Below are 27,345 nucleotides of genomic sequence, written 5' to 3'. Positions count from 1 at the left end.
GGTTCATGACATCATCAGAACAGGCATAACCTCCCGATCACTACAAGTCATTCAGGTAATTGTGATGTCCTATTGACATCTGTGAACATATGCTTTCTCAAGTAGTATTTAACATTTATAGCCAACTAAAGAAGCTGTACTTTCACTGAACCACAACCTAGAATAGTCTAGGTGAGCACAATACTGTGTATTTGGTGCTTGCAAAGTTTGCATTCATTACATTTGTTATATTGCTTGTATTTGGTTATTTCCCAACATGTGGCAACAGTGTAGTCTAGTTGTATTGAGTTTGTTTGATGTGTTTGCTAACTTGGTGGTTCTAATAAGTTACTAATGAATGTAGCCTATTGCTAATTGATAATGTTGCCTTCTGACTACACTTTTCTGCTTAGCTCTGGTGTAGAAGTGCAAGACAGCAAATTAAACATATTCAGACAATCAGTGAAGGTTTTCATTTTTTTGTGTGGACGCTACACTACCAGAACCTAGCACACTGTAACATGATACCAAAGTTTATTTGTCACTAGCCTATTGATATTGCTTTAAACATGATTCTATACCATTAAATTCACAACTTACAGGGTTAATACTGAAGTTGTATTAGATAATACCCAATTGCTGTGAAAGTACCAAGTCAATGAAGTGAATCACCAAGTACAAGTTCAAGATAAATTCAACGTATTTATTATAGATGTATAAAGTGCACGTGTCTGATACACTCAAGTTGAGCATCTCAGAAGACTGGACCATGAATACGGGAATCAGGGCAGTTAAATAATATCACATTATGAGGAGTTTTACTCTCACAACAAACGTCAGGGGGTGATAATCAAATTAGCCTTTGCAAGCACAGAAAGAGGACGCTGCATGCTAGATGGCATTTGTTTAGGTCTTTAGATAGGGCTCCTAGAAATGGCCTTGACGCTCCACCTATTTTCCTCGTTCAAAGTTGCATGGCAGTATGCACTTTGGTACTATTGTGACCTCTGACCTACACTAGTGTCACAGGCCTTTCATAGTCACACCTTACAAAGAACTAACTTATGGCTATGCAGGCATAAGCAAACAGTTAGATTTACATGTTTAGCAAAATATTAGCCTAGTCGTTTATACAGGTCTATCTTATTATAAGGCCTAGGCTATAAATCAGTTATTCTACTTAGTCCATAGATGTAAAGTGAAGAAAACTTAAGGCCAACTCTAAATGATCTGGCAGGCTAGTTAGTAGGCCTATCTAGTAATAGATAAAATAGACTGCTACTTTCATATGGGCTTCTCCCGCCATCCACTCTTGGAACTGGAGTCCCAATGTTTCTAGTAATAGCACCACAATAGACATTCTCAACCAGTATGTTATCCACTGCCTGTTTTGTCCTTCTGAAGTTGTTAAATTGAATAGGCTGAACATCAACATGTAACATCAACATCGAGTAGGCTATTAGCCTAGACATTCCAAACAAATTAGCTTTCAATTTTACGTATGCCTAGGCTACTTGGACCGTGTCCTGGCAATAAATATAGAACATTATGTTACATGTTTTGCCAGGATTACTGGGCTAGACAATTGAATGTTCATGATGTTCCTGTGTGTTTATTCCTTTGACTGGGTACAACAACGCGATCAGGCATCCGACTATAAAATGTTTTTAATGTTGGGCTACGACTAAAGTCATCTTCTGACAATGCCTTTGCTTCGTGTTAAAAGCTCGAAAATGATGAAACTTTATAGCTATAAATTGACTCTAAAATGTAGGTAAAAGTATGGCGATGACGTTATCCACAAGTACGTAATCCATAAATAGGTCTGACGACGTTGCAACTTATCCAGAAGTAGGTGTCAAACGACAGTGTCCTTAGGCAGGTTATCCATGTCCCTTTCCGCTAGCCATACTCACTGAGGGAGGGGGCGCAGCGTTGCCGGCGAGCCAAGGACCGGGAAGATTCATTACATTGGTGATTTTAATATTTATTTTCCTATACAAATCAGTAAACTATATTTTTATTAGTAATAAGTTAATAGTTTAATTGTAGCACATAACAGTATAGTAAAACATATCCATAGACATTTAAACAGAAGGTCAGCAAGAATTATATATATTCTATATATTTACTGTGATTGGTTTAGTAACTCAGGAACGCCCTTTAGTGTCAGGAAATAGGCCTAGGGGCGCTACAAAATCAAACTTTAGGACACTTTTGCCTAGTTGCCATGTTTGCTGTAGTCTGAATAAGTTTGTGCATGCGCAACGGCACAGAGAACCGTTACCAGAATCGTTAAAGGCTGACGATTCCAAGGAATCGGTTCACTGGAAACCGGTTCTTTCGATACCCATCCCTACTCCTGTATATATTTTTAAAAATGTAGCTCTATAGTAATTCTAAAGATAACGAGCCTTTGCTATCTCTGGAACACAACTACCGAATTGTCTGCTTGCTAGCTATCGGACATTTATTTGCCTTGAATGGAGACTATGCCGTAGTTGCGGTCAGAGCTAGCTAGTACCCATGGATGGATTAAGAAACCACGGGCCCCTGGGCCCCCTCCCCGCCCCAAATTATTTCATTTTTTTATGGGCAAAACATTTTTTTTGTTGTTGTCAGGAATAATATTGATATTGTTGTTTAAAAACGCACAAGTACTCGATTCATCAACAAAATAAACAATGATTATATTCCAAAAATATTTGATCGTTGCAACCCAAGAGTGTACATTTGTAGCTCACACAACCCTCTCTTTCTTGAAAAATGACCATCATAGGCTTAACAATATTATATTGTTAATAAATAGTGTGTATTGGGGGTGCTTAGACCCAGCCTGAACATTGGTGGGGACACAGTTTGACCAAATCCTTTGGTAAGGATTTGGTCAAACTGTGTCCCCACCAATGTTCAAACCAAACCTACACCTTTGGCTGGGGGTCATACAACTCCCTGTGCTTTTCAACTTCAACAATTAATTTGATGTCGTCCTTTGAATTTCTCAGCTGATTTTCAAAATCGACTTGGGGGTTCTGTTTGTGTTGTGTGCAACGCGTGACAACTAATTTCTCTCAAACAAACAACTACGGGCATGCTGGCTCAACAGATAAATACATTTATTTTCATTTGTTTTATCAGGGTAACCACATGGAACGTTTGTTACCAACATTGTGTAGTTAGATTTTATGTAGGGTGAATATTGGTAAAGTAGCCTGGAGTTCACAGCATTGTTTCAGTAGTGCAGCATTTGTGACATCTGTGGACTCGTCTAATTGCAAAGAAAAAAAGGGCTACTTTTTATTCTTTCTGTAAGTTGATGTTGTATGTCTGAGGCCATCTCCGCGATAGATTGACTCACAGTGTCGTTTGAGAGTGGGTTGGTCAGCAGCTTTTTTGCAGCGGCCTCTCCGATTAGCTCACGGCACATATCAACAGCGGCAGGCAGAACCAACTCTTCCGCTATGGTGAATGCTTTCTTTCTCTGTGCCACACGTCTGGCTACGATCAATGCACATTTAGAGTTGCTTGTCAGTGACACGAAATACCTTTTCTGCATCTGCAGCCCACTTTCCTTCCTCTTAAAATATTCGACAGGCTTTCCCACAAGCATCGGGTGCTTGGCCTCTAGATGCCGCTGAAGTTTTGAGGGCTTGAGGGCTTGGTTGGACAGCATTAGCCCACACTCCACACACTGGGCTTTTGGCACTGCCTCAGTTCCTCCATTTACGAAACCGTACTTAATGAAGTTGAGATTGTATTTCCGCAAAAACTTTGTCTTTTGGGTGGGGGTGTTGGCAGGACGTTCGTCTTTTTAAAAACATCTCAATTTCTTCTCTGTGTATTGGCGCTTTTTAAACAACTGATTGCTTCACCGCCTCCACATGGTCGAAAGCTGCACGGAGTCTTGCGGCCCACAGGTGCAAAACTGAAAGTTTTTTGCGGCCCTCTAGGGGGCGATGGCGGCCCAAGTTTGGGCTGCGGCCCTATGGTTAAGAATCACTGACTTAGATCACACACACACAATATACCCATAGTTTCACATTGTACACATAGCCGGGTATTTACAGAAATAAATATTTCTGGCCCAATAACGTTGTACACACAAGATTGTCTTCAAAAATTTTCTGTTTACATTAATCCGCATAAATAGGCCCCCAGTACCATCATAACTATGCCAAACCTGTAGGTGGCAATGTAATGTGAAGTGTAGCGTGGTTTGCTCGTTTAAGATTAGTAATACTTAATTTCTAATAAAGTATAGTAGTTCTTGGGGGCACCACCTCTGATTCGTGAAAGGGACAGAGGAAACCTTGTTTAATAGTATCGAATAATAGCACTCGTAATAATCAGTCTAATCTTAAGTAGTAAATTCTATGAAAGTAGAGCAGATCATATAACGTGAGAGATAAGCGAGTATTATACACAATGATTTATTTAAGAGAATGTAATTATAGTGAACACATACCAGACAAGTTATGGGTTAGTTGGGCTAAAGCAGTACAGTAGGCCTAAATTCTAATGAGAGCGCGCTACACAATGGTTGCGTAGAGCGCGTGTGGAGGGGAGGGGAGAAGTTGAGGAAGAGGTAGAGATAGGAAGAGGCTTCTACAGTAACAATGGACGATCAATGGAAACTGACCTAACGATGATTAAGTCAAATCATTTGTAGAATACAATCAAACATCAACAATTCAATCACAACATGCCAATATGTCACAAGTAAGAAATATTGCAAATCGCAGTTACTTTTGTCGGTTTGAAGAACGGAGTCAAATGGTTCGTTATGTCCAACGAACAGAATCGGAATCTCTCGTCAAAGTTCCGGGCGCTCAGTGAAGGTGCAGGTTAAGAGGAATAGGTTAGAGAGTGACGCGTTCACCCACAAGTTTATCCTACGAACAAGCGGGGGTGATTGTACGTTTGGGGGTTAAATACCCCAAAGAACAGGGGGTAATCCCTGTGAAGGTGACCTCTCTCATTGGTCAGTTACTTCCACCTGGGCGTTGTCCTGGGACCTGCCCAGAGGTGTGAAGTGGCTGATAGTTTTGAGTTCCATTATCTCAATTGTCCAGGGAATGCTCAAACTTCAGAATATAACAATACAACGTTCATAACTGGTTTTGTTAGTATGATACAATTATTTTGATACCAAGATTGACTGATTTAACTATACCTGAAGGAAAGTTATAATCAAACATCAATTAACAACGTTCTAGGTAAATGAGACAAACACATTCTAACACATCGACTACTGTCCTTGAATTAGTGTCCATGAGCCATGTAGTCCTTTAGAAAATGTTTGTAAGTCCACACAAGTAAGTTCCTTCAAGTAATTCCTTTTGTTCTGACAATGTGAGACCATGGTCTCTGTTCCTGACCCCATGCTGGGTCAGGAATTTGAAGCTCCTACTCTGGGAGATAAGGACAAAAGGGGAAGGACCCTTCCCTTGTCGGGGGTAGGGGAAGGTGTGGATGGTACCATGCTTTGTCTGTGGACTCTCTGCTACAGAAGGATAAAGCCATGCAAACCAATCAGAATAGGCTATATCCCAACGGCTGTTGTTACATACTTCCGCTGAAAATTCTGTTACTAGGCTACGCGTCCACTTGTTATGGTAGGTAGCGTTAGCTGCTACGCTAGTTGACATGAACAAGTCAAAGTTTAAATACCAGAGAGTGTCTGGTACAACTTCCGAACACTGTTGTGTGCCACAGTGCCAGGCATACCTAGTTTGTTTAACTTTTCCTGTCGATGAGGAGCTGAGGCGTAAGTGGATCGTCGCTAGTCACAGCAGGGACAAATTCACGGTAGCGCCTCATACCCTGGTGTGTAGCCGACACTTTAAAACAGAAGACATCCGTGAACCAGCATCAGAAACAGGTCGATGGCTGTTAAAAAAAGGGTGCCGTTCCTCAAAATCAATAACAACTACGAGTAACACGATCGACTTCCTTTACCTTTCAGGGGCGAGGTTCATTTGTTTGAATGATTCACAAATAAATGTAACGCAAACACAAAAACAGAATTTTCAGAAATGATCGTTCTCCGCGATAAAACCTCAGTTTTTGTGTGAATGAAAGGCCAAACAGCATGCAAATATATGCATTTTTCCTCCGTGTAAACAGGGCCTAAGAAAGAATACTACAGACAGTGGAGTAATTGAGCAAAATCAGAAATTTCTTAGATAAATACAATCAAATTCCAACATTTTGTAGTTTTCTTGCATTAAAGCAAACAATATTAGCTAAAAAAAACAACAACTAGGCTACAGTACGTAAAACATGTACTGCAGTGTTCCTCACATGGTTAAAAAAACAAACAAAGGATTTATTACTCTCCTACATTTCCATCAACCCTGTCCTGTGGATTTGGCCTCAAGTTTTCATTCACATCGCAATGGATGTTTTCATTTGACAAACATCTCTGAAAGAATCTCCGGGTATTGTGAATCCAAGCCTGACACTGGTCTGCCGTGATGTAATTGCATGCCTCGTCCATGTTCTGGAGAAGGGTAACTTGTTCATCAGGGTGCCTATTGTACACCTTCCACCTTCATGTGGAGAAAAATCCTCAATAGGGTTGAGGAAGGGAGAGTATGAGGGCAAGTACAAGGCTGTAAATTGTGGATGGGCCTGAAACCATGCTTGCGCCAATTGAACATTGAATGGATCTCGTTATACTGAAACGTATATGTTCTAAACTTGCAATATTGTCTGTCAGTTTATAATAAACTATGCATTCAGAGTAATGCAACAGTTACTTTTCATTATTAGCAGTAGTATCAATTGACAGTTAGATCATTGTAATGTAAGGAAATGACAGACATTTCAGATGTTAAGCGTGAATTTCATAAAAAAATGGTGAAACTTTTTGAACAGATGATTATAGGTCAATGAACAAATGATCTAAGGTAAATGAGTATTGTATCCAAGCAATTGAGAATTGTGTTAGTGTTTTGAAAAATGTGCATTTTGATCAACAGTTGTGAGTTTTGTGTCTAGAGTTTTGAAAAAGACATCAAGGTTCAGAAATTTGTGTCAAAGTGATTGTAAAAACTGAATATGATGTATTTTATCATTCTGCAGCCGATTTGCAAGCCTCTCATAGAAATATTTGACCAGCTGCCCAAACGATAACTGCAGAGCGCGAGCCAATCGCTGCGCCACGCCACGCAGCCAGTGTGGCCGGTACAATTTGATAACACAGGCGCCAAAATAAAAAAGGTGGCGCTTCCAGGCGCTTTGCAGCTAATTGCGGCACTTCGCAGCCAGTGTCCCAGGCGTCAGACATTCTCTGGCTGGATATTCTGTAGCAGACCCTGTGATCATGTTTTTATTGACCAATCAGTGAATGATCTCTCATTGTTGGCTAAGTTGTTAGCTAGCAGGTTACCGTAATTTAAAAAACAATGGCTGATGGTGATGGAGATGTTGTAGAGACGGCAACGGAAACTGAGTTTGTCAGTAGTTTTTAAGAAACTTAACAATCAGGAAGGAGAGGAGGATTAACTTAATCTTGAAATGAATCTTTGAGTCTTTGTTTAAAATCTCTTCAGAGTGACTTTTTGTAACTTTGTTGTAGCTTCATGCCCTCACTATAATTCTAATGAAACCCAGTCCAGTTGTGAATGTAGCTAGCCTACTGAGGTGGCAGTCTAGCTGTTTTGTTTTCGGCCGGGGTGCTTGCGCATGTTTTGAGGAGTGGGGGGCGGATTTCAGAAATTGAAGGCCCACGGTGAGAGGGCACGGTCCGCCACTGCTGTACTGTAATATCCACGTTTATTACATTCTGTAGGTAGATCTTTGATTAACGGCTTTGTGCAACACCTGCGTAACACCAGTTCATCGAGCCTGGTATTTTGTGGCTAGTAAAGTCTGATTGTTCTTTGACAGACCACTGTTACCCGGGTGAAAAAAATATATACTTAAGAGTATTTCAAGCATATTCACATTTTCAATAGTACATTTTAAATATACTAAGAAAAAGTGTACTATTTGAAAATATATAAAAAGTATACTACCATCATGCTTTTACCAATTTTAAAGTTAATACGTTGAACACACTTTTAAAAAATTGTACTACAGTACACTTTTAGTAAATATATTATTAAAAAATATACTTTAAGTAAAACGTATATGTAATTTCTAAAGTGTACAACTGGAACTTTGTGTTTAAACATTATTTGTATATTTTAGAATGCATGCTAAAAATTATCTTTGTAACAATGCACTTAAAGCTTACTTTAAAAAATAAACATTTTAATATGCTGAAATGTTAGGATATTTTTAGTTAATTTCGAAGTCCCTTCATCAATTCAGCCTTCAGTGTACTGGTATACATTTGCTGTACTGTAGTGTGTAATAGAGTAAAGTACCTCTTTTTTCTCTTTTCTTTTTTTTAACCGTTTTCTTGTGCTTGTACGGCTTCTATTTCGAAGGGGCTTATAGTCCGGTTTTAGAACAAAAAAGTGGCTTCTTTCAAGATCTCTATTTAATGCTCAACACTTGAACGGGGGCTTATTACTTGAGGAATTATTTTCGGTATCGTCTCAGTTGCACTATCAGGGCTTGGAAATACAGTGACTTGCTAAAGTAGGCAAATGGCTAGTAGAACATAACATTTCACAATAATTTCAGTTAATCAAACAGCTGCAAGACCCAGTGAAATGTTATAGGTTAGCTAGCAAGCTAACGCTAGCATCACTAACATTACTTATTCAACTTTGGTAGTGTAAACAAGCTCTTTGTAAGCTCGTTTTAGATATAATTGTATATGATTTTGTGGACCATGAGACACGGACGTGGTATCTTTTCAAAACGTTTGCATTGAAAGTGCGACTTGTACGAAATGACCCTCTGGGGGTCCAGGTAAAATAAGTATGTGAAGTATACTTATCCATAGCATACTTGAGTATACTTTTAAGAGTGATTAATCATCAGTATATTTAAAGTTATTGAATGATTAATTAATTTGAAGTGTGCTATTAGATAGATGGACATAGCCGTATACTTAAAGTGTACTAAGTATACTTGAAGTTGTTCCACTTTAGCACGTAAAAATGCACTTAATATACTTTAAATTGTGCTTTAGTACAATTTAATTACAACTTAAATATATTAAGTACAAAATAAGTTGTTCCAAAATAGCACACTTCAAATTAACTAATCATTCAATACCTTGAAGTATACTGATGATTAATCACTCTTAAAGTATACTCAAGTATGCTAAGATTTAGTATACTTAGCATATTATTTTTTTTACCTGGGTAGAACTATGCACTTCTGCTGTACCTTCCATGTGCATAATTTGTTTGTTGCTTTGGATAAAAAATAAATACAATGTAAAATGTTGATGTATAGATCATGTACATGGAAAGGTTATGTTCTGGTTTGTAAGAGAATATTTGAAAATGAATGTTTCAAAAGTTAGGATCTTGGCCTTGACCAGAATTGGACAACCTTGGACTTGTGTGTTGATTGTTATTTCACCTGAGGAAATTGCAAGAAAAGTGTAGATGTTGGTGAACCAGACAGATTATAATGATTGCATGATTGAACATACCACTTATCATCAGTTATACTCCTTATACTTATTCTCCATTGACTGAAAACAGAAGCTCCTCATTATCTGTCCATTTAATATAGTCTTTATGTAGTGTGAATGCCTAATCTCTGAATACTTCTCTGTCTCTCCCTCTCTCTTTTTTGTTGCTTCTCCAGTTCAAGCGGATGTTGAACAGGGAGCTGTCTCACCTGTCTGAGATGAGTCGCTCAGGAAACCAAGTCTCTGAGTTCATTTCAAGCACATTCTTAGGTATGACTGAATTTTTCAAAAAATTGTCTTCAAAGTCCCCCAACGTCCTCATGAAAACTCTAGTCTTCAAATGTTCCCAAAAATGTCTGAACTTTTCTCGATACTTTCAGATTCAGGAATGATTAGCAATGAGAAAAAGGCTATATCTCAATCCTTATATATTTCTTTAATCTTTCTGTCAATCTCCTTCAAAGATAAGCAGCATGATGTGGAGATGCCATGTCCACAGACGCAGAAGAAGAAGATCAAGCCCATGTCTCAGATCAGTGGGGTAAAGAAGCTGCAGCACAGCACTGGTCTCACTAACTCCAACATCCCACGCTTTGGAGTGAAGACTGACACAGAGGACTCCCTTGCCAAGGTAAAAAAGCAAAGGCCCTGAAAAGATGCTTAATTGTTGTAGACTTAAGTAAAGAATGGAATGAAGAAAACATTTTGCTTAAAAAAAAAGTTAATGAATACAGGTGTGTAGATGTGACAATGATTCTGCAACATTGTTCTCCGGACCTGGAATCATTTTTAAGCACAACAGATGATGCGAAGCACAACAGAGGACATACTTCCTACGGCAGCTGAAGAAATTTAACCTGCCCAAGACAATGATGGTGCACTTCTACACAGCCATCATTAAGTCCATCCTCACCTCTTCCATCACCATCTGGTACGCTGCTGCCAAGGACAAGAGCAGGCTGCAGTGTATCATCCGCACTCCTGAAAAGGTGATCGGCTGCAATCTGCCTACCCTCAACGACCTGCACACATCAAGGACCCTGAGGCGTGCGAGGAACATTGTGCCCTCCCACCCATAGAGTTATATTACTAGAGACAGCAACTTCTGTCTTCCAAGATGGCGTCCCCATTCATTTCTATGAAAAGTGCTCAGTGGCAAAGTGAGGCAAACAAGACCGCGCCATCTTTCCAGACTGACTCGTCCGGTCTTGCGCAGAAGCTTGTTCCTAGTTCCGAAACTCGTGCATGCTTGCAACTAGCTGTATACGTCATACTTTGCGACAACCAGTCGCAAGCTTGTGAGCTAGAGCTAAGGCATTGCAGCAAACTGTCAGAATGTGGTACAAGTCCGATCAAGAAGCAGATACATGTGAACGCTATGAAGATCAATACTATTAGTACTGTAGTATTATACGTGCAGGGCCTATACATTGTTCTTTTTGGTTCGTGTTTCTAATTTGACTGCTGTATTGTGTCAGATAAATAAACTGTAAACTTGAATATCTGGCTCCGTCGTTGTTCTAGCTTTGCAAAGCAAGCTAAATTAAGCCTATAGCCTACCTATGTTACCATTAAAATGATGATGAGTGTTGTTTACTGTTACTAGCTTATTGTTAACGCCATCGTTGTAGTGTTGACATAAAGTTATAACAATATAACAACCATATTGTGGCTATCAGACATGATTTATTCATATTCGTCTTTTCTCCAGAATGACATGTCAACAATCAATAATGACACCGTAACATGCCACGATATTACAACTAATTATATTATGCTATAATTGGGTGTGCTTTGCCTTCGGCAAGGGCACAACCATTGTTATCTCACATATATATTTATTATTTTTATTTTTGCCCCACTAAGGCTCAGTCAATTTTTGGACTACATAGACAACGGCTGTGTCAACATGTTTGTCTTGATTGAGTTGCTTGTATTGGGAGTTACGTTCCGTTGCATAGTTTGGGAGGTTACAACGTTTTTGTGGCAAAAGGTGCCTTTAGTCGATGAAAGGTACTCTGTGCTAGCTACGTCACCACGTCAACACACGTTAGCAACAACGCATGGATACAACGTGATAGACGTTCTAGCATGCAAGTTGGAGCTTGGATTATGAGTGAAAAATACCACCCCAAAAAAATTCCAACCATTGGACTTTGTTGAGAAAGCGATTTTGAGTGTTACTGCAATCTCGGATTTTTGATTTAGGTCGTGAAAGTCTTTGTAATTAGAGCGAGTGCGGGTCGCCCGTGAGACCGCCTTGTCTTTTAGGCGGCAGCCATACTAGAAAGCGTCATAGTAGTGTGGTAGGACTGACTTGCAGCGCGTTTGGCGGGGTGTATAAATACGCAGTTTCCGCCTGTCTAAGTCGTCTGAATTGTGTTGCCCGTGGTTGTGTGTCGCTGGAAGAACACTTGACTGCGCGTTGCTTGTGTGCTGGTGCATTGGCTGAGGTTTGTGTGCAGCAAGCCTGACTAAGCAGGAAAGACGCACATAGCGAAAGTGGTTGACCACTGTTTTCCTTACATTCATTTGTTTGGATTTATAGGTTGTGAGAGAACCACCAACATATATTTCTTTTGGGTTTTTGTTTTCCTTTTGTTTGTATGAATGCGTGTCCTTTTTGGTTAACTGCCACCTGGGTGTTACCACCCTCTGGATACATTAGGTCCAGTGAATTCACTGTCTGACATTTTGTGTGTTTTTGAGATCCCCCAAACACTATTGTGTTGAGTGTGTTTGAGCCTTGACTCACATTGGGCCTCATTCTCGAACGCAGTTAAGAAGAATTTAAGAAGGAATTTCTTCTGAATTGGATTTAGGAAAACATTTGGCATTCATGAAAGTTTTCTCACGAGCAATTTGTTCTGAACTTCAGAAGACTTTCCGAACTAGAAATAGCAGTCGTAAGTCGGGCAGAGTTGTCTCAAATGTGATTCCTTAAAAAAACCACAAGGGGAATCGCATTTAAGAAAACTGTAGAAAAACTTTAAGAAGCCGTTTTATCATTTAAACAATGAATTCTTGATATCCAGAATTGCATTTTGGATATAAAGAATTCAATTCTGGATATCAACAATTCATTGGTTAAATGTTAACACGGCTTGTCATACTTACTAAAAAAGCTTAGAATTGTATTTTTGATATCAAGAATTCGAATTTTGGATATCAAGAATTAATTGGTTACATGATAAAACGGCTTGCCATAACAGACATCCTCGGATTTCAATAATTATAATAATTAACCTTGCTTAGTGTGCACACTGTTAGATCCAGTGGAGAACAATTCCACTGCTCATCTTACTGGTATGATGTTGCACCGGTGCACCGGTTGCTTTTCGCTTGGACATAACTTGCGTTCCTGTTGCTTTCCTAATTGTGTCGATTCTGACTGCACACGTCACTGCTGTTGCGTGCCCTTATAAGGAGCTGTCGGGGTGTGTATGTATGCAAATTCAGGAGCACAAGGACGCGCTTTCAACTTAAGAAAACTCTTCCCGGGGAGCAAAGCTCAGAAGACTTCTGCTGCGTAGGAACACATTTTCAAGCATTCATGAATTTGGCGGATGTGTTTTTCTTACGTTGTTTTTCCGAAGCCCGTAAGAAACAATTCAGAAGAAAATGTTCGAGAATGAGGCCCATTGTTCTGGATTCTGTTAGTCCACTTAAATGGATCGATTTGTAGTGTGTTAATCCAGATAGTGTTGCTTTTTATTGGGGATTGGTTTGTCAGACTGTTTACTGTTTACTCGTGGCCTGTATACCGTGGTGGGGAGCTACTTTGATGGCAGTGTGTACAGGATGGCAGTGTGTACAGGACTGTCTCAGATAAAATTAGAATATTTTGATAAAGTTCTTTATTTTCTGTAATGCAATTTAAAAAACAAATGTCATGCATTCTGGATTCATTACAAATCAACTGAAATATTGCAAGCCTTTTATTCTTTTAATATTGCTGATTATGGCTTACAGCTTAAGAAAACTCAAATATCCTATCTCTAAATATTAGAATATTTCCTCAGACCAAGTTAAAAAAAAAGATTTATAACAGCAAAACAAAATCAAACATTTGAAAATGTCCATTAATGCACTCAGTACTTGTTTGGGAATCCTTTTGCACGGATTACTGCATCAATGCGGCGTGGCATGGAGGCAATCAGCCTGTGGCATTGCTGAGGTGTTATGGATGCCCAGGATGCTTCAATAGCGGCCTTTAGCTCATTTGCATTGTTGGGTCTGGTGTCTTTCAGCTTCCTCTTCACAATACCCCACAAATTCTCTATGGGGTTCAGGTCAGGGGAATTGGCAGGCCAATCGAGGACAGTAATGCCATGGTCAGTACACCAGTTACTGGTGGTTCTGGCACTGTGGGCAGGTGCCAGATCATGCTGGAAAATGAAATCCTCATCTCCATAGAGCTTTTCAGCAGACGGAAGCATGTAGTGCTCTAAAATCTCTTGGTACACAGCTGCATTTACTCTGGACTTGATGAAACACAGTGGACCAACACCAGCAGCTGACATGGCTCCCCAAACCATCACTGACTGTGGGAACTTCACACTGAATTTCAAGCAACTTGGATGTTGCTCCTCTCCAGCCTTTCTCCAGACTCTGGTGCCTTGACTTCCAAATGAAATACAACACTTGCTTTTGTCTGAAAAGAGGACTTTGGACCACACCAAGTCAGGCTTCTTCCATTGTCTTGAGTTCAGAAGTGGCTTAACCATGGGAATACGGCTATTGTAGCCCATTTCCCGGACACGTCTGTGAGCAGTGGCTTTTGATACCTGGACTCCAGCTTCAGTCCACTGTCTTTGAAGCTCCCCCAAATTCTGGAAGCGACTCTTCTTCACAATGCTGTTAAGGCTGCGGTCTTCTCTCTTGGTTGTGCAGCATTTCCTGCCACATTTCCCCCTTCCAACAGACTTTTTGTGGATGTGCTTTGACACTGCACTCTGTGAACAGCTTGCTCTTTGAGAAATTTCTTTTTGTGTCCCTCCTGATGGAGGGTGTCAATGATGGTCCTCTGGACAGCAGTCTTCCCCATACTTGTGATTTAGTTTACTGAACCAAGCTGTGTTTTTCAAAGCTCAGGAAACCCTTGCAGGTGTTTCGAGTTAATTAGACGATTCAAGTGATTAGTTGAATACCCTACTAGTATACTTTTTCATAATATTCTAATATTTTGAGATAGGATATTTGAGTTTTCTTAAGCTGTAAGCCATAATCAGCAATATTAAAAGAATAAAAAGGCTTGCAATATTTCAGTTGATTTGTAATGAATCCAGAATGCATGACATTTTTGTTTTTTTAATTGCATTACAGAAAATAAAGAACTTTATCACAATATTCCAATTTTCTGAGACAGTCCTGTATGTGTGTGAATTATTGTTCTGTAATCTTATTCAACATCAGCGACCAGATATTTATTAAATAAACCATGCTGTATTTTGCTACATGTCTGCCTCTGCATAGTCATTCATTTGATTAGCCTGCGTCCTGTGGACCTTCATAATAAGTGACCGTCAGGGTTTGTCACAGTAGTATTTTCGTTCAATTTTACACGAAAAAACAGAAAGAGGCAAATGTTATGACGATATGACCACTGTGAAGACAGCCAGGTGGTGAGATTTTAATGTAGGTTGCTGTAAAAACTTTGATTTGTTTGCTACGTGAGAGCCCCGTCCACCTCCATTGACGATTGCGGCAGCAACAACAGTGTTGACATTCGTCGACAACAGTTGTCGATCTGCGTCTGATGAGTATTTTCTTAATTTAGTACCAGGGTCAATTCTACATCAAATTGGAGAGCAGTGTTTTAAATATATGGCGATTGCAAAGACAGCCAGCGGGTCAGTATATTTTTGTGATTTGTGTAAAACTTCGAATTTGAGTGAGACCGCGTCTTGTTTTGACGTTAGCCGCCAGACTCGGCTCGCCCACTGGCAGTGTGTAGTAGTGGCTACTGTACTGCCTTCAATGCCACGGCTATGGCTAAACTTTATTATGTCAAAAGAAACGTTCTCATTTCCGGCGCTTTCAAACAATTGGTAAAGTGTGGCGAGCAACAGCAGCCAGCTTGCCTCTAGCAAACTTCTTTTGAATTAGCCATGTCCCCCTAAATTAATGTCAGATTATCAAGCCCTTTCTCCTTGTTCTCATTCAGCTCAGGTAAATCAGTGATTTGTTGATGTTCCCTTTTGTTTTTGTCCCCTGTTCGTATCTGCGAACACGTTTCCAGGCAACTTTTCTTGACGTAAGCAAATAAATGAGCTGCTAGTTTACCCATTTCGTATTGGTTTCAAACTTAGTAAAAAGCGGGGAAAAAAATATTCTATGAAAAAGCTATTACTATGAGCCAGGTTCGAGAATCGAATACAAATTATTATGATCAATCCCTGTTCCAGCTAAACCTCACGCCATAAGAACAGTTTCTTTCCATCTGCTACTGGCTTCTTCAACAAGGTCAAGGACTCCCATTGACATTCATTCACTTATTTAACTATTGTAAGTCCATCTAATGGCAATTACAGTATGCACACGCCACCTTCTCAGAATCCAATTGCACGATGTTGACCACTCACGCTGCTCATTGTTATTTTGATATATATTTAATTTTATGTATAAATTGTTGTATTCTTAGATTGTTTAGTTCTTAGAAATAGTTAAACTTTTGTACTTTCACTTAATTTAAGATATGTATATGTTTAGTGTTTGGCACCTCCCTGCCACAGTAAATTCCGTGTTTGTATAATATACATGGCGAATAAACCGAATTCTGATTTTGATTGCACCCAGATGAGGAAAATGGAGTGTCACTCTCATTCATAAGTGAAGATTAAGTCTAAATTGATTCAATCAACACGGTAATAGGATGCCTGAGAGGGTCACCTCAGGAGTAGGTGATGAAAAGTAGTTTTATATTGGTGGATGTCATAACAATGGCTGCAGTCACATTTGATCCTCTGTAGTTTGGTGTTAAATATGATAATTTGAAAGTGGGTTTAAACCAAAGTGTCTGAAAATGGCTTAATTTTCTTGCAGGAGCTGGAGGATGTTAACAAATGGGGCCTTAATGTTTTTAAAGTCACTGAATTTTCTGGGAATCGGCCTTTGACAGTTATGATGTACACAATCTTCCAGGTAAAAGCATTATGAAAAGACTATTATGGCTAAAATCCATAATTAAACAAGTGCAAAAATAGCATATACTACTGTATGTCACAGCTCTTTAAACTTAGGCTGCTGTTTGTCTTTACCTTTTCCAGGAAAGAGATTTATTAAAAACATTTAAGATACCATTAGACACCTTCATCACCTATCTAATGACTCTAGAAGACCATTACCATGCAGATGTTGCCTACCACAATAACATCCACGCAGCAGATGTCACCCAGTCCACCCATGTACTTCTGTCCTCACCAGCTCTAGAGGTACTGGTTAATGGTAATAAATGAACACTGGCTGAGGGGAGGAGATTCTTTGGTCTGTGTAAATAATGTGTATTTTTTATTCACAGGCTGTTTTCACAGACCTGGAGATTTTGGCAGCCATTTTTGCCAGTGCTATTCACGATGTAGACCACCCAGGAGTATCAAACCAATTTCTCATCAATACCAGTGAGCATCCATTATGTTCTTGTGTAAAATTGCCTTGTTTGACATTATTTTCCAAAACAGAAAATCCATGATAGTCTACACACAACTTGAACAGACTGATAAAGACAGATAGATGGATAAACATTCAACCTCGTCTCTCTAAGGGGAATTTCCATAATTTGACAGGAAGATAAGAGATCATTGTCAAGGATAAGAGTCTCCTTCTGAGAGGGAGGGAGGGAAGGATCCCCATAGGATTTGCCAAGCCAGTGCAAACCAACAAATATATTAAACCCCTCCCAAGTGTGTGTGTGTGTCTCAGAGAAGTCAAAGAAAGCGCTTGCATCTTGATTGTACAGAAATGCAGCCTATCATCTCTCATTGTGGCCTTTACGTTTGTAGACTCAGAGTTGGCACTAATGTACAATGACTCATCAGTCCTGGAGAACCATCACCTGGCGGTGGGCTTCAAGCTGCTGCAGGAGGACAACTGTGACATCTTCCAAAACCTGACCAAAAAGCAACGCCAGTCCCTCAGAAAGATGGTCATAGACATAGTGAGTGGACCAACAGCAGAACCTTGGGGGATACCTTGGGGAGAATGTTCTACATGACGCTAATATGAAACGTGTGCTTCATTCCAGTGAGATTCCAGTTCTTATTAGATTATTCTTAGCTGGAGTGCTATTCTGTTACCATAAATCTTAAGACAACATGATATGTTGAATTGTCTTTGAAAACAAATAGTTGAATACCAGATGGTAACGTTTAATTGGTTTTGCAACTTAAATGCAATGGATTTAGTAAGTGTGCGTGTGTTACTGTGTTTTCTCTTTTTTCTGCTTTTCACTATTGCTTTTGTTTATGTTCATGTAGATACTAGCTACTGACATGTCCAAGCACATGAACCTCCTAGCAGGCCTCAAGACGATGGTGGAGACCAAAAAAGTCACCAGTTCTGGAGTGCTCTTACTAGACAACTACTCTGATAGGATACAGGTATGGGGCCCCAAATGGCGTATTTATGTTTTATCAAAAAAGGTTGTTATCCTGCAGTCAAAATAAGATGATCTGTTTCAATAACAGCACTTACCATCCCCTTCTCTCTCTCTGTCTCTCTCTCTTTGTATGTCTATTTCACTTTTAGGTACTCCAAAACATGGTGCACTGTGCAGACCTCAGCAACCCCACCAAGCCCTTACAGCTCTACCGCCAGTGGACGGATCGGATCATGGAGGAGTTCTTTAGCCAGGGGGACAGAGAGAGAGAGAGGGGAATGGAGATAAGCCCCATGTGTGACCAACACAATGCCTCAGTAGAAAAGAGCCAGGTAAGTACATTTGCGTGCACAAAAACATGTACAGCACACATAGCACACAAAAACTAGTAGAAACACTCATGCATACGTACCGTATTTCTTCGATTAAACGCCGCCCTCAAATAAACGCTGCACCATAAACAAACATTGTGTAATAAACACCGCCCTCGATTAAACGCCGCACCAATAAATGAACATTGTGTAATAAATGCCACCCCAGAAATACGGTAGTAGCAGCATGTCATTTTAATGAACATTCTCTTGTGTTGCACTAGGGGCCCACTGCTAGCTAAATACATTTCAAATATCACATCATAACATACCTTACTTAGCAAATGACTCTAGCTAGCTAGAGACTAGCTGTTAGTCGGCATTAGATGGGAAGCTTATGAAAAAATAGCCAGAAAACGAATAGCAGTCTAGCCTATTGCTAACGCTGGTCTAGATTATCTTTTGAAATAACTGGAAAGGCAGGTAGTCCTGCGTTAGCAAGCTAAACTAGTTTATATGGCTACAGTTGGTAGGTGCTGTTCTTGCATTCCTTACACATCACAAGCAGATGACATAGAGCTAGCTACATTTACATAACATTTATGCATTTAGCAGACACTTTTATCCAAAGCAACTTCCAAGCTAGTCTAGCTAACATAGACTTTTGCCCGTTGCTTAATCGGTGATTTAGAAGACTGTACTGTTCAAACTAGCCAAGAATACCATATTTCAAATAAACGCCGCCCTCAAATAAATGCTGCACCAAAAATGAACGTTTAAAAATAAACATTGTGTAGTAAATGCCGTGGCGTTTATCGAAGAAATATGGTATTTGCTAAACCCTTGTGTTATCCTTGGGTCATTGTGACCCTTCAGTAGATTATTGTAAATCAGAAAATACATTTACGGCAAAAGGTTTTTGACTATGACTTAAAGCATGTGTCCCACACCAATTTCCCTCTCCAGGTGGGCTTCATTGACTACATTGTCCACCCCTTGTGGGAGACATGGGCTGACCTGGTGCACCCGGATGCCCAAGACATCCTGGACACCTTGGAGGACAATAGGGAGTGGTACCAGAGCACTATCCCACAGAGCCCCTCACCTGCACAAGACGACCCTGAGGACGGCAGCCGGCCCTTCGGAGGGGACAAGTTCCAGTTCGAGCTCACGCTGGAGGAGGATGGGGAGTCAGACACAGAGAAAGACAGTGGCAGCCAGCCCGAGGAAGAAGATGAAGAGGAGGAGAACAGCTGCAGCGACTCCAAGACGCTCTGTACTCAGGAGTCTGAGTCAACAGAGGTCCCATTACATGAGCAAGTGAAAGAGGAGGATGCAGTAGGGGAAGAAGGGAAGGTGGGGATCCCCAGAGAACCTAGTATGGCAGAGTTAGAGGAGGAGGAGGAGGAGGAGGAAGAGGTGGGGGAACAGAGACTGGCTGATACATAGCATTGGTAGGAAACATGCGGTTTGTTAAACTTTTGAGACATTTCGAGTATCGATGAATAGAAGGGTTGAGGCAAATGCTAATATTAGCTATTAGCGATGATGGTGGTAGTAACGGCCTCATTCCAAAGTGCACTTGCACTCCTCAAGCCCGGGCCTCTCCACACTTAACTCTGCCTAATGCAAACAGGGTAGTTTACCCCACCTTACAAGACACCCCCGGAGCTCCACACTATGGCACTCAGGAAATATTTCCGTCAACTTTTCGCCAAATTTTTGTTTACCTTTTTGGTGAATTCAGGCTATGCGAGAGAGGTGTGTGTTTTCCCACTGTTTAGGCGGGACACATTTGATCTAAAAGTAGTTCAAAAGGTTAACAATTATATTTTGCATTCTTACCTTAACCTCCTCTAGCCCTGCCTAATTCCTGTCAGAACAGGATGTAAACAGGACTTCTAGACTGGATGTTGTATGACTCCTGACCACAGCTTGAGAAGGAACGCTTTTGACAGAACACTAGCTTCAAAGAAAGAGAGATAGACTGAGAAAAACGGGCTGTAATGTGTAACCAGTTCAACTAAGCTGTTTTTCCAGCTGAAGGGAGAAAAGGAGCATCTGAAAAACCAATGAGGGATGTTGCGGGAGAGAAACAAAGAAATATACAAGGATCATATACAAAGATACCCTTTTTCTAAAGTTCAAGTCTTCCTTGAAACCAGACTGGTAGAAACCACAGCTGAACAGGCAGTTTCAACCCCCTCAGTTTTTGTATTGTATGTAAGACGAATATATTTGTATTTTACTTTTATTAACAGAGAGAGAGGGAAAATAATATTTGTCATATTGCAATCATTGTTATCATACTTCATTTTTTAGAAAATATTAATGTGGTCTTTCTGGGATTGTGCGCTTGCGCTTAGTGACTTCGCTGCTACCCTCCATTGCTCAATTTTTTACAATTATTTTACCATCCAGATATTTATGTATTTGATGACATCTGGTTTAGGGGTTATTTATATAAATGAACTCAGATTTTACCCTCTGTGGTTATGAAGACCAGATATACAAAAACACCTTTCTAACATTAGCATAAAACGACTTGTCTTGTAAACCATCAATTCATCTATGTATTTAAAAACCCTTTCCATTTTTTACATAACTAGATTAATACTGTTGCAGCTCACCCCCAAAAAATCTTTAAAATTATGTTTATTTATATTGGTGTTTATGACAAAAAATATTGGATTTCACAAAACAAAGAACTAGGGTGAATAGTACATTTATATATTGCTAAGTATTTATCCGAAATAATGCTTTTTTGTGTATTTCAACACAGATAACCCATCCATTAAAGGTCCCATGACATGACATTTTCACTTTAGGAGTTTATTTAACATTAATATGAGTTCCCTTAGCCTGCCTTTGGTCCCTCAGTAGAAATTTCGATAGGTGTAAACCAAGCCCTGGGTATTCTTCTACGCGAAAAAATGAAAGCTCAAACACTTGGTTTTGAAAAGGTTCCTATAATGAAGTCATAATAGGGAAGGTTAACTCCCCTTTCTGTGCTTTGCCCACACAGATAATTTGGCCCACCAATGAGAACATGAGTTATGACCGTGTGAGCGCAATATTGGTTTTTCCTTGAGAGACATCATGGCTTGCAAACGACCAAAGCATGGCAGTTAGCCCCGCTAGACCCTGAAACCGCCGCCAAGCGCCGCCTCTTGAGTTTCAGCCAAAGCCAGCTAATAATTTTGTCAGCCAAATTGAGCCTCCATCTGATATTTTTTGGCTGAGCCAGCTGAAATTATTTGCATCAAACAATAAATCTATCACGACACATACACTCACAAAAAATAAATGTAAACTAAATCAATTTTGCACACTGGATTCGCCACAGTCTCGTGCTTGTTGCTATGATACACTTGTTGATGACCAATTAAATTGTGCGTTTTCCGATAGTGATGATCATAGTCATAGACATAGTAAAAGAAGCAATGCATTTTTCTCTCACGCTGAGCTGAAATAGCGGAAACAACTAAAAAAGGGATTGTGTTGTTCTCACATATTTTCCTAATTTCTACGTTGGATCCTCAGACTTTTGTTAGATCTCTCTCTCGTTTTTGGAAGCAAGAGTGTCGTTTGGTCAGGACTGGATGCCGTTTGTTATTGTGTCAGGACAAGCTAGTGTTTTATAGATATTTTTGTACTCTTTTAGAACTTGGAAATATTGAGATCTAGTAGCCTAAATCAGTATAACATACACATCTGTAAACATGAAATGGCAGCTTCAGCCATTTGTAGCTATTAACATTTATGTGGCTGCAGCAGCCATTTAGGTTTAAGCTGAGCTGGTTAGCCAGCCAATTGGTGCGTTTGACATGGACTGCGGCTGCATGAAACGACCGGCGAGAGTAGCCGCTTGCAGTCGGGGAGGAGTTGAAAATGGCTGTGTGAAGTCGGACATTCCAGCTTCCCGTGGTTTTCTGCGTTGATGTCAGTCATGGCCGATCAAGCGCTGTTTGCTTACTTTACTTTATTTATAATTAAACAGGCCCTTGCACACTTGAGTCCAAAATTTTCGTATGTGTTTTTTTCGTATTCGTCAGCCTAAAATTCATCACGCACAGACACCTTGCACACTGAGTCCGATGCGTATTTATTAGTGCTGTCAAACGATTACAATATTAAATCGCAATTAATCGCATTAATGTCATAGTTAACTTGCGATTAATCACAATCGCACATTTTTATCTATTCTAAATGTCCCTTGATTTCTTTTTGTCCCATTCTTTTTTCAAATTTGAATGCTCTTATCACCATGGAAAAGTGGTTCGGATTGCTTCGTGCAAAATCTTTTTTTATTGAAAACAACTTTGCAATCGCCTGGCTTTGACGAGGGGGAGGAGAATTTGCATGAATCGCATCAGCTGTGTGCTTGGCCATCAATGGTATTTCAGACTGGACGTGCTGCGATGATAGCTCAGTTTACAACGACAAAACACACAGATCACTTTGTTCTCGTCAATGGAACCATTTGGCACATTTTTAAAAGTAAACTTTCCGTTCAAAATCTTATTGGCATCCATTTCGGCGTCTCGCGCTCGCCATCCACTCAAAACGTAACGTTAGCCTACTGCCAGAGAATGTGTAATATCCGTAAAGGGGCTCTGCTACTACTCTTTAGCCGGCTCGCAAGCTAAACAAGTGTGTGTGGCGTGCCTGTTGTTTTGTTTCCGGTATAGCTAGATCCGGTGTGGTGTTGTAGTTTTTCTAACGTCGGCAGTTGTTGCAACAGCATGTGAAAAAAAACGAAAAAGCTTGCTAGGCCAGAAAGAGCGTTAATCGTGTGATTAAAAAAATTGACGGCGTTAATTTGGGTTTGCGTTAACGCCGTTAATAACGCGTTAAACTGACAGCACTAGAATTTATTAAACGTTTGCGAAAAAATTCTAAATGTATTTGTCAAGCAGTGAGGATGGTTTTGTTGCCCTCTATATTATTTAAAAGAGAAAAATTAGGAGAAATAGTAAATATTGGGTCCATCCAATCCTGAAGTTGCGCAGAGAGGATAGGAGAGTTTCATCTCCTTATCAAGGAGCTCAGAAATGATCCGGAGAAATTAAAAATGTACCTCCGAATGTCAGTGGATCAGTTTGATGATTTGCTCAAACATAGGACACACACACACACAACAAACATTCAATACAACACAATTATTTTGTGTGCTATAATAATGGGCTATATGTATCATTTTAGGTATCTGAGCACTGGGGACTCATTCACCACCATTGCCAGCAGTTTTTGGTTGGGCATCAGCACTGTAGGGAAGATTGTGAGGGAGACCTGTGATCAAATCTGGCTGCAGCTTATGGACTGTTGCTACCAGTGTGCAAGCGCGATTGACATAACGTGAGGTCGTATTTCTTTTTAACGTGCAAACTTTTCGGATACAAATTTCGGACTCAGTGTGCAAGGGCCTAGTCTTTCCGTTAGTGAATAGGCTGACTAAAACCCTTTCTTCAACACATTTTTAATTCAATTTTTTTTTTTTCAAAATACGTTCATTAGATTATTTTTAATTCAATTAAACTTTTTGGAGCGTTGGCAAACTGAAGGTGTCCGAATATTACAAAACATGCGTCAAAGTTGTCGTGTGTGAGTCTGGCCAATCATGAAATAGCTGTATCGTCACTTGAACCCGTGCAGTTGCTCTTGAGAAAATGCACTCGGCTACACAGCCGGCAGTTCTCGTATCGATCTCACCGTACTTTGATGGCAACGTCACAGTAACGTATCCTCGGCGCCGTCTCAAGTCGGACAAAAAGTCTAACCAGAATTCACTGTTTCAAGTCAGCCGGCTGCAGCGCCACATGAAGTCTGGTCATGTCGAACGCACCTAATAACTTCATCAGCCAGCCATTATTCTCAAAACAAATGGCTTCGGGGTCTAAGCCCCGCCTCTTTCTTCCTCATAGCATTTAAAGCTACAGACACTGTGTGCCACTCTGGATAAGAGCGTCAGCTAAATTTCTATATGTACAGACACAGAAACGGCACGTCCTGAGGAAAGCTCATTGTGGGACTGCTCGTAGTGGCTGTAATTCTGCACCAAGGCTGAATTTTGGGAAAGAGACTTCAGATACAGTATTAGGGGACCACTAAGGCCTATATAAAAGCATCCAAAAACAGCATATCATGGGATCTTTAATGTGTGTCTGTTGCATTGTGTGATAGAATGCCATCATCTGCAAACCGATTTTTTTTAATAACCAGAGCTTGACAATCACTTTTTTTCTAATCTGTGCTATTTTAATGCCATACACTTAAGCAAATTGACTTCGCAAGCAAATCATCTTTTGATATTTTTTTCGCAAAAATCTCACATTGGACAATAATCTATATAGATTTGGAAGTTGCTACTTTATTAATGAAAGCTGTGTTACATAAAATGCATACTTTGCATTCAAATGCGAAGCATACCTTTGCCCTAAGGATTCACAGAGTACATAAATGTATATACTCCTTAGTCATTGTTAAGAAAGTACTGTAGCAGGATTTGTAGCAAAGCCTGTACAAAATACATTGTGCACACCCAATACATTGTGCTTTATGCTCCATTATTCCATTTCAATACAACGTGTTTTGCGGCACAATATGTCACTTTAACCCTATTGCTCTCCTTTTATGCCAAAACCTTTTTCTTCTTCTTTGCTTAACTTGCACAATGCACACACACCCTTTTGTCAAGTGGCTTTTTCTTTTTCAAAACGTTTTATTAGGTGTTATTTATTAAACATTTTTACACTTCCACTATGAAACATCTGTATACAGAAATGCATTACAGAAGAAATTATGTGCACTTACAGTTGCTGTAATGAGAAGTAGTGCACTGTCAGCAAGTGTTTGAGTGCATTATGGATGTGTCTCAATATAAATGCAATATGGTTCTTAGTAGACAGTGTTACATGGATACATTATTTATGTTACTGTTATGCCATCCTATGTCAAGACAGCACTTTGTAGAACACACGTAGCTAGCAACATTTGGTGGACCGCCTATTTAGAGCTCGGGATTTGTTTTGTTGCTAAGATATGTACTTCAATATACTATCATCTTTCAGACATTAAGGATTAATGACTTGTGTCCAGAGACTTGATCCTGGCTTTACAATTGAATTTTGACGTAATAGTTGTAATATGTTCGTTTTTATTATTACAATTAGCGTGCCATGTTTTTTGTTTCTTTTCCTCACCGGACAACCTTACCTGTTAATGGACTTTTCTTGTTTGTCTCTGTTTACAGACCGTATATATATTTATTAAGCTGTACATAATGTTTTATTATGTAAATATTATGATTCTTACTCTATCATCTCTAATGGCGATGGTGTTGCTGTATTTGGAAAAACCTTTGTTGACAGAATGTTTATTATTATATATACTTCTCCATCTGCTGTACAAAGTGATAAAATGGATATAATGACAAACATGTCATTTGTGGGGGTAAGAAGGGAGGGAGACAAACTAGACCAGATGTGACACACCACTTGTATTTGGCCTCAGGGCTGTGCCTTAAACAATGTTCTTATTTATTAGTGTGCGCTTGTGCGAGTGCATTTGAGTATCTGTGTGCGCGCACCCGTGTGCACAGATGTTTTTCCTCTTTAGTCTGCTTTAGATACATGTTCAGGGCATTTGAACTTTTCCTCAGTGGGAAAATATACTGTAATAAGTGCTATTGCTAAGAGTAGGAGAGAGCTAAGGTGAGAACTCTTTGTTCAACAACAGCTGCAGTAACTGGATGGGATATAGGTCTAATACAGTACATCAAAGCAGTTCAAAGGCCCACACTTTGCTGGATCCTCACAGTATGCAAAACAGTAAATGTTTCAGTTCAAAAGGGTTACCTGTCCATGTGCTCATAAACTTTGATGGTCCAGAAAGAAACCTCGGTAAATACAATTCATGGAAAGTCGCAATGCACAATGCAATGGAAATTCTACAACTTTTTCAACCTTACAGCCTTAAATACAAAATATTAAATATTATAACTATTGTTTCTCACTGTCTACACACTTGTATTGTTTGTAAAAACGTGTTTTACACATTTTATTAAAATGTTTTTAATTTCAAACACAGAAATAGATCATTTGCATTAAGTATCAACATCCAAGTACATTTTAAGAAAAGTTGTCATGTCATTACTCTTTCAAGCACAGATTTTGATTGGTATCACCCAGCTTTTGGTATGTAATTGTACTCTTCCAACCTGATACTACTGGATCACAGATTTCAAGAAGACAAGTAAGAGATGTTTCTCCAGGTAGGCTACCAAGTATGGCTTCTATTGTATGTCAAACTCAGGGGTGTTGTATCTAATTTGATTACAAAAATAATTTCTCAAACAAATGTTCAAATTCAATCAAATTTCCAATAATTTGCAAAAAAAAAAAAAGGAGTAAGGAGACGAAACTTTGATAATGTCATCACGAGCATGTCATGTAATCATCTTCCTACCCCAATCACCTTGATTATGTCAAAATATGACTGACTTACAGCTGTTTATTCTTGGGTCAAATCTGACAAAGCTCGCCACGGGAGAAACGGCTTCCTTTTTTTTATAATGTAACCGAACACAGCATTTTCCATCAGAGAGAATAGCTCACTGGGATAAGATGTGCTGCTTTGACACGCAAGGTCGTAGGATGGAATCCAGCCACAGTCTTCAAGTATGTCGTGACACTGCATTATCTGTTAAGCGAAACCAGGTATGCCACAGTAGCTGTCTAGCAGTATAATCATAATGGTAATGATAACGTTTCATTGTCAGGGGATTTATATTTTTATATTTATACTTAGGACTAGGAGTCTATGGCAGCCCACAGAACAGATTAGTGCGAAGTTTTGAAATTTGGCACACTGATTTGGAACGGTCTCCTGATTATCGTCAGCAAAGTTTCATGTCG

The 27,345-nt window shown here is 39.6% G+C and overlaps 1 protein-coding gene across 2 annotated transcripts in view; it reads left to right on the top strand.

The window, feature by feature from the left end:
* LOC146220740 (3',5'-cyclic-AMP phosphodiesterase 4D-like) overlaps positions 1-26,828 on the top strand; it is a 74,766-nt gene extending 47,938 nt beyond the window's left edge. For both annotated transcript variants that reach the window (XM_084693624.1, XM_084693623.1), the window contains 9 exons: positions 9,700-9,793; positions 9,988-10,154; positions 16,568-16,666; positions 16,792-16,956; positions 17,043-17,142; positions 17,524-17,678; positions 17,998-18,120; positions 18,269-18,451; positions 19,397-26,828. In XM_084693624.1, the coding sequence (XP_084549750.1) occupies positions 9,700-9,793; positions 9,988-10,154; positions 16,568-16,666; positions 16,792-16,956; positions 17,043-17,142; positions 17,524-17,678; positions 17,998-18,120; positions 18,269-18,451; positions 19,397-19,879 (1,569 nt within the window). In that variant the 3' untranslated portion in view covers positions 19,880-26,828. The remainder of the gene's footprint in view (positions 1-9,699; positions 9,794-9,987; positions 10,155-16,567; positions 16,667-16,791; positions 16,957-17,042; positions 17,143-17,523; positions 17,679-17,997; positions 18,121-18,268; positions 18,452-19,396) is intronic.
* The last annotated feature ends 517 nt before the right edge of the window (positions 26,829-27,345 follow it).

This window comes from Hypomesus nipponensis, chromosome 27 (genome assembly GCF_054491055.1).
Source record: "Hypomesus nipponensis isolate SF chromosome 27, ASM5449105v1, whole genome shotgun sequence".
Lineage (NCBI taxonomy): Eukaryota > Metazoa > Chordata > Actinopteri > Osmeriformes > Osmeridae > Hypomesus > Hypomesus nipponensis.
The sequence above is the reverse complement of the archived record's forward strand: the minus strand, read 5'-3'. Positions and strand labels throughout refer to the sequence as shown.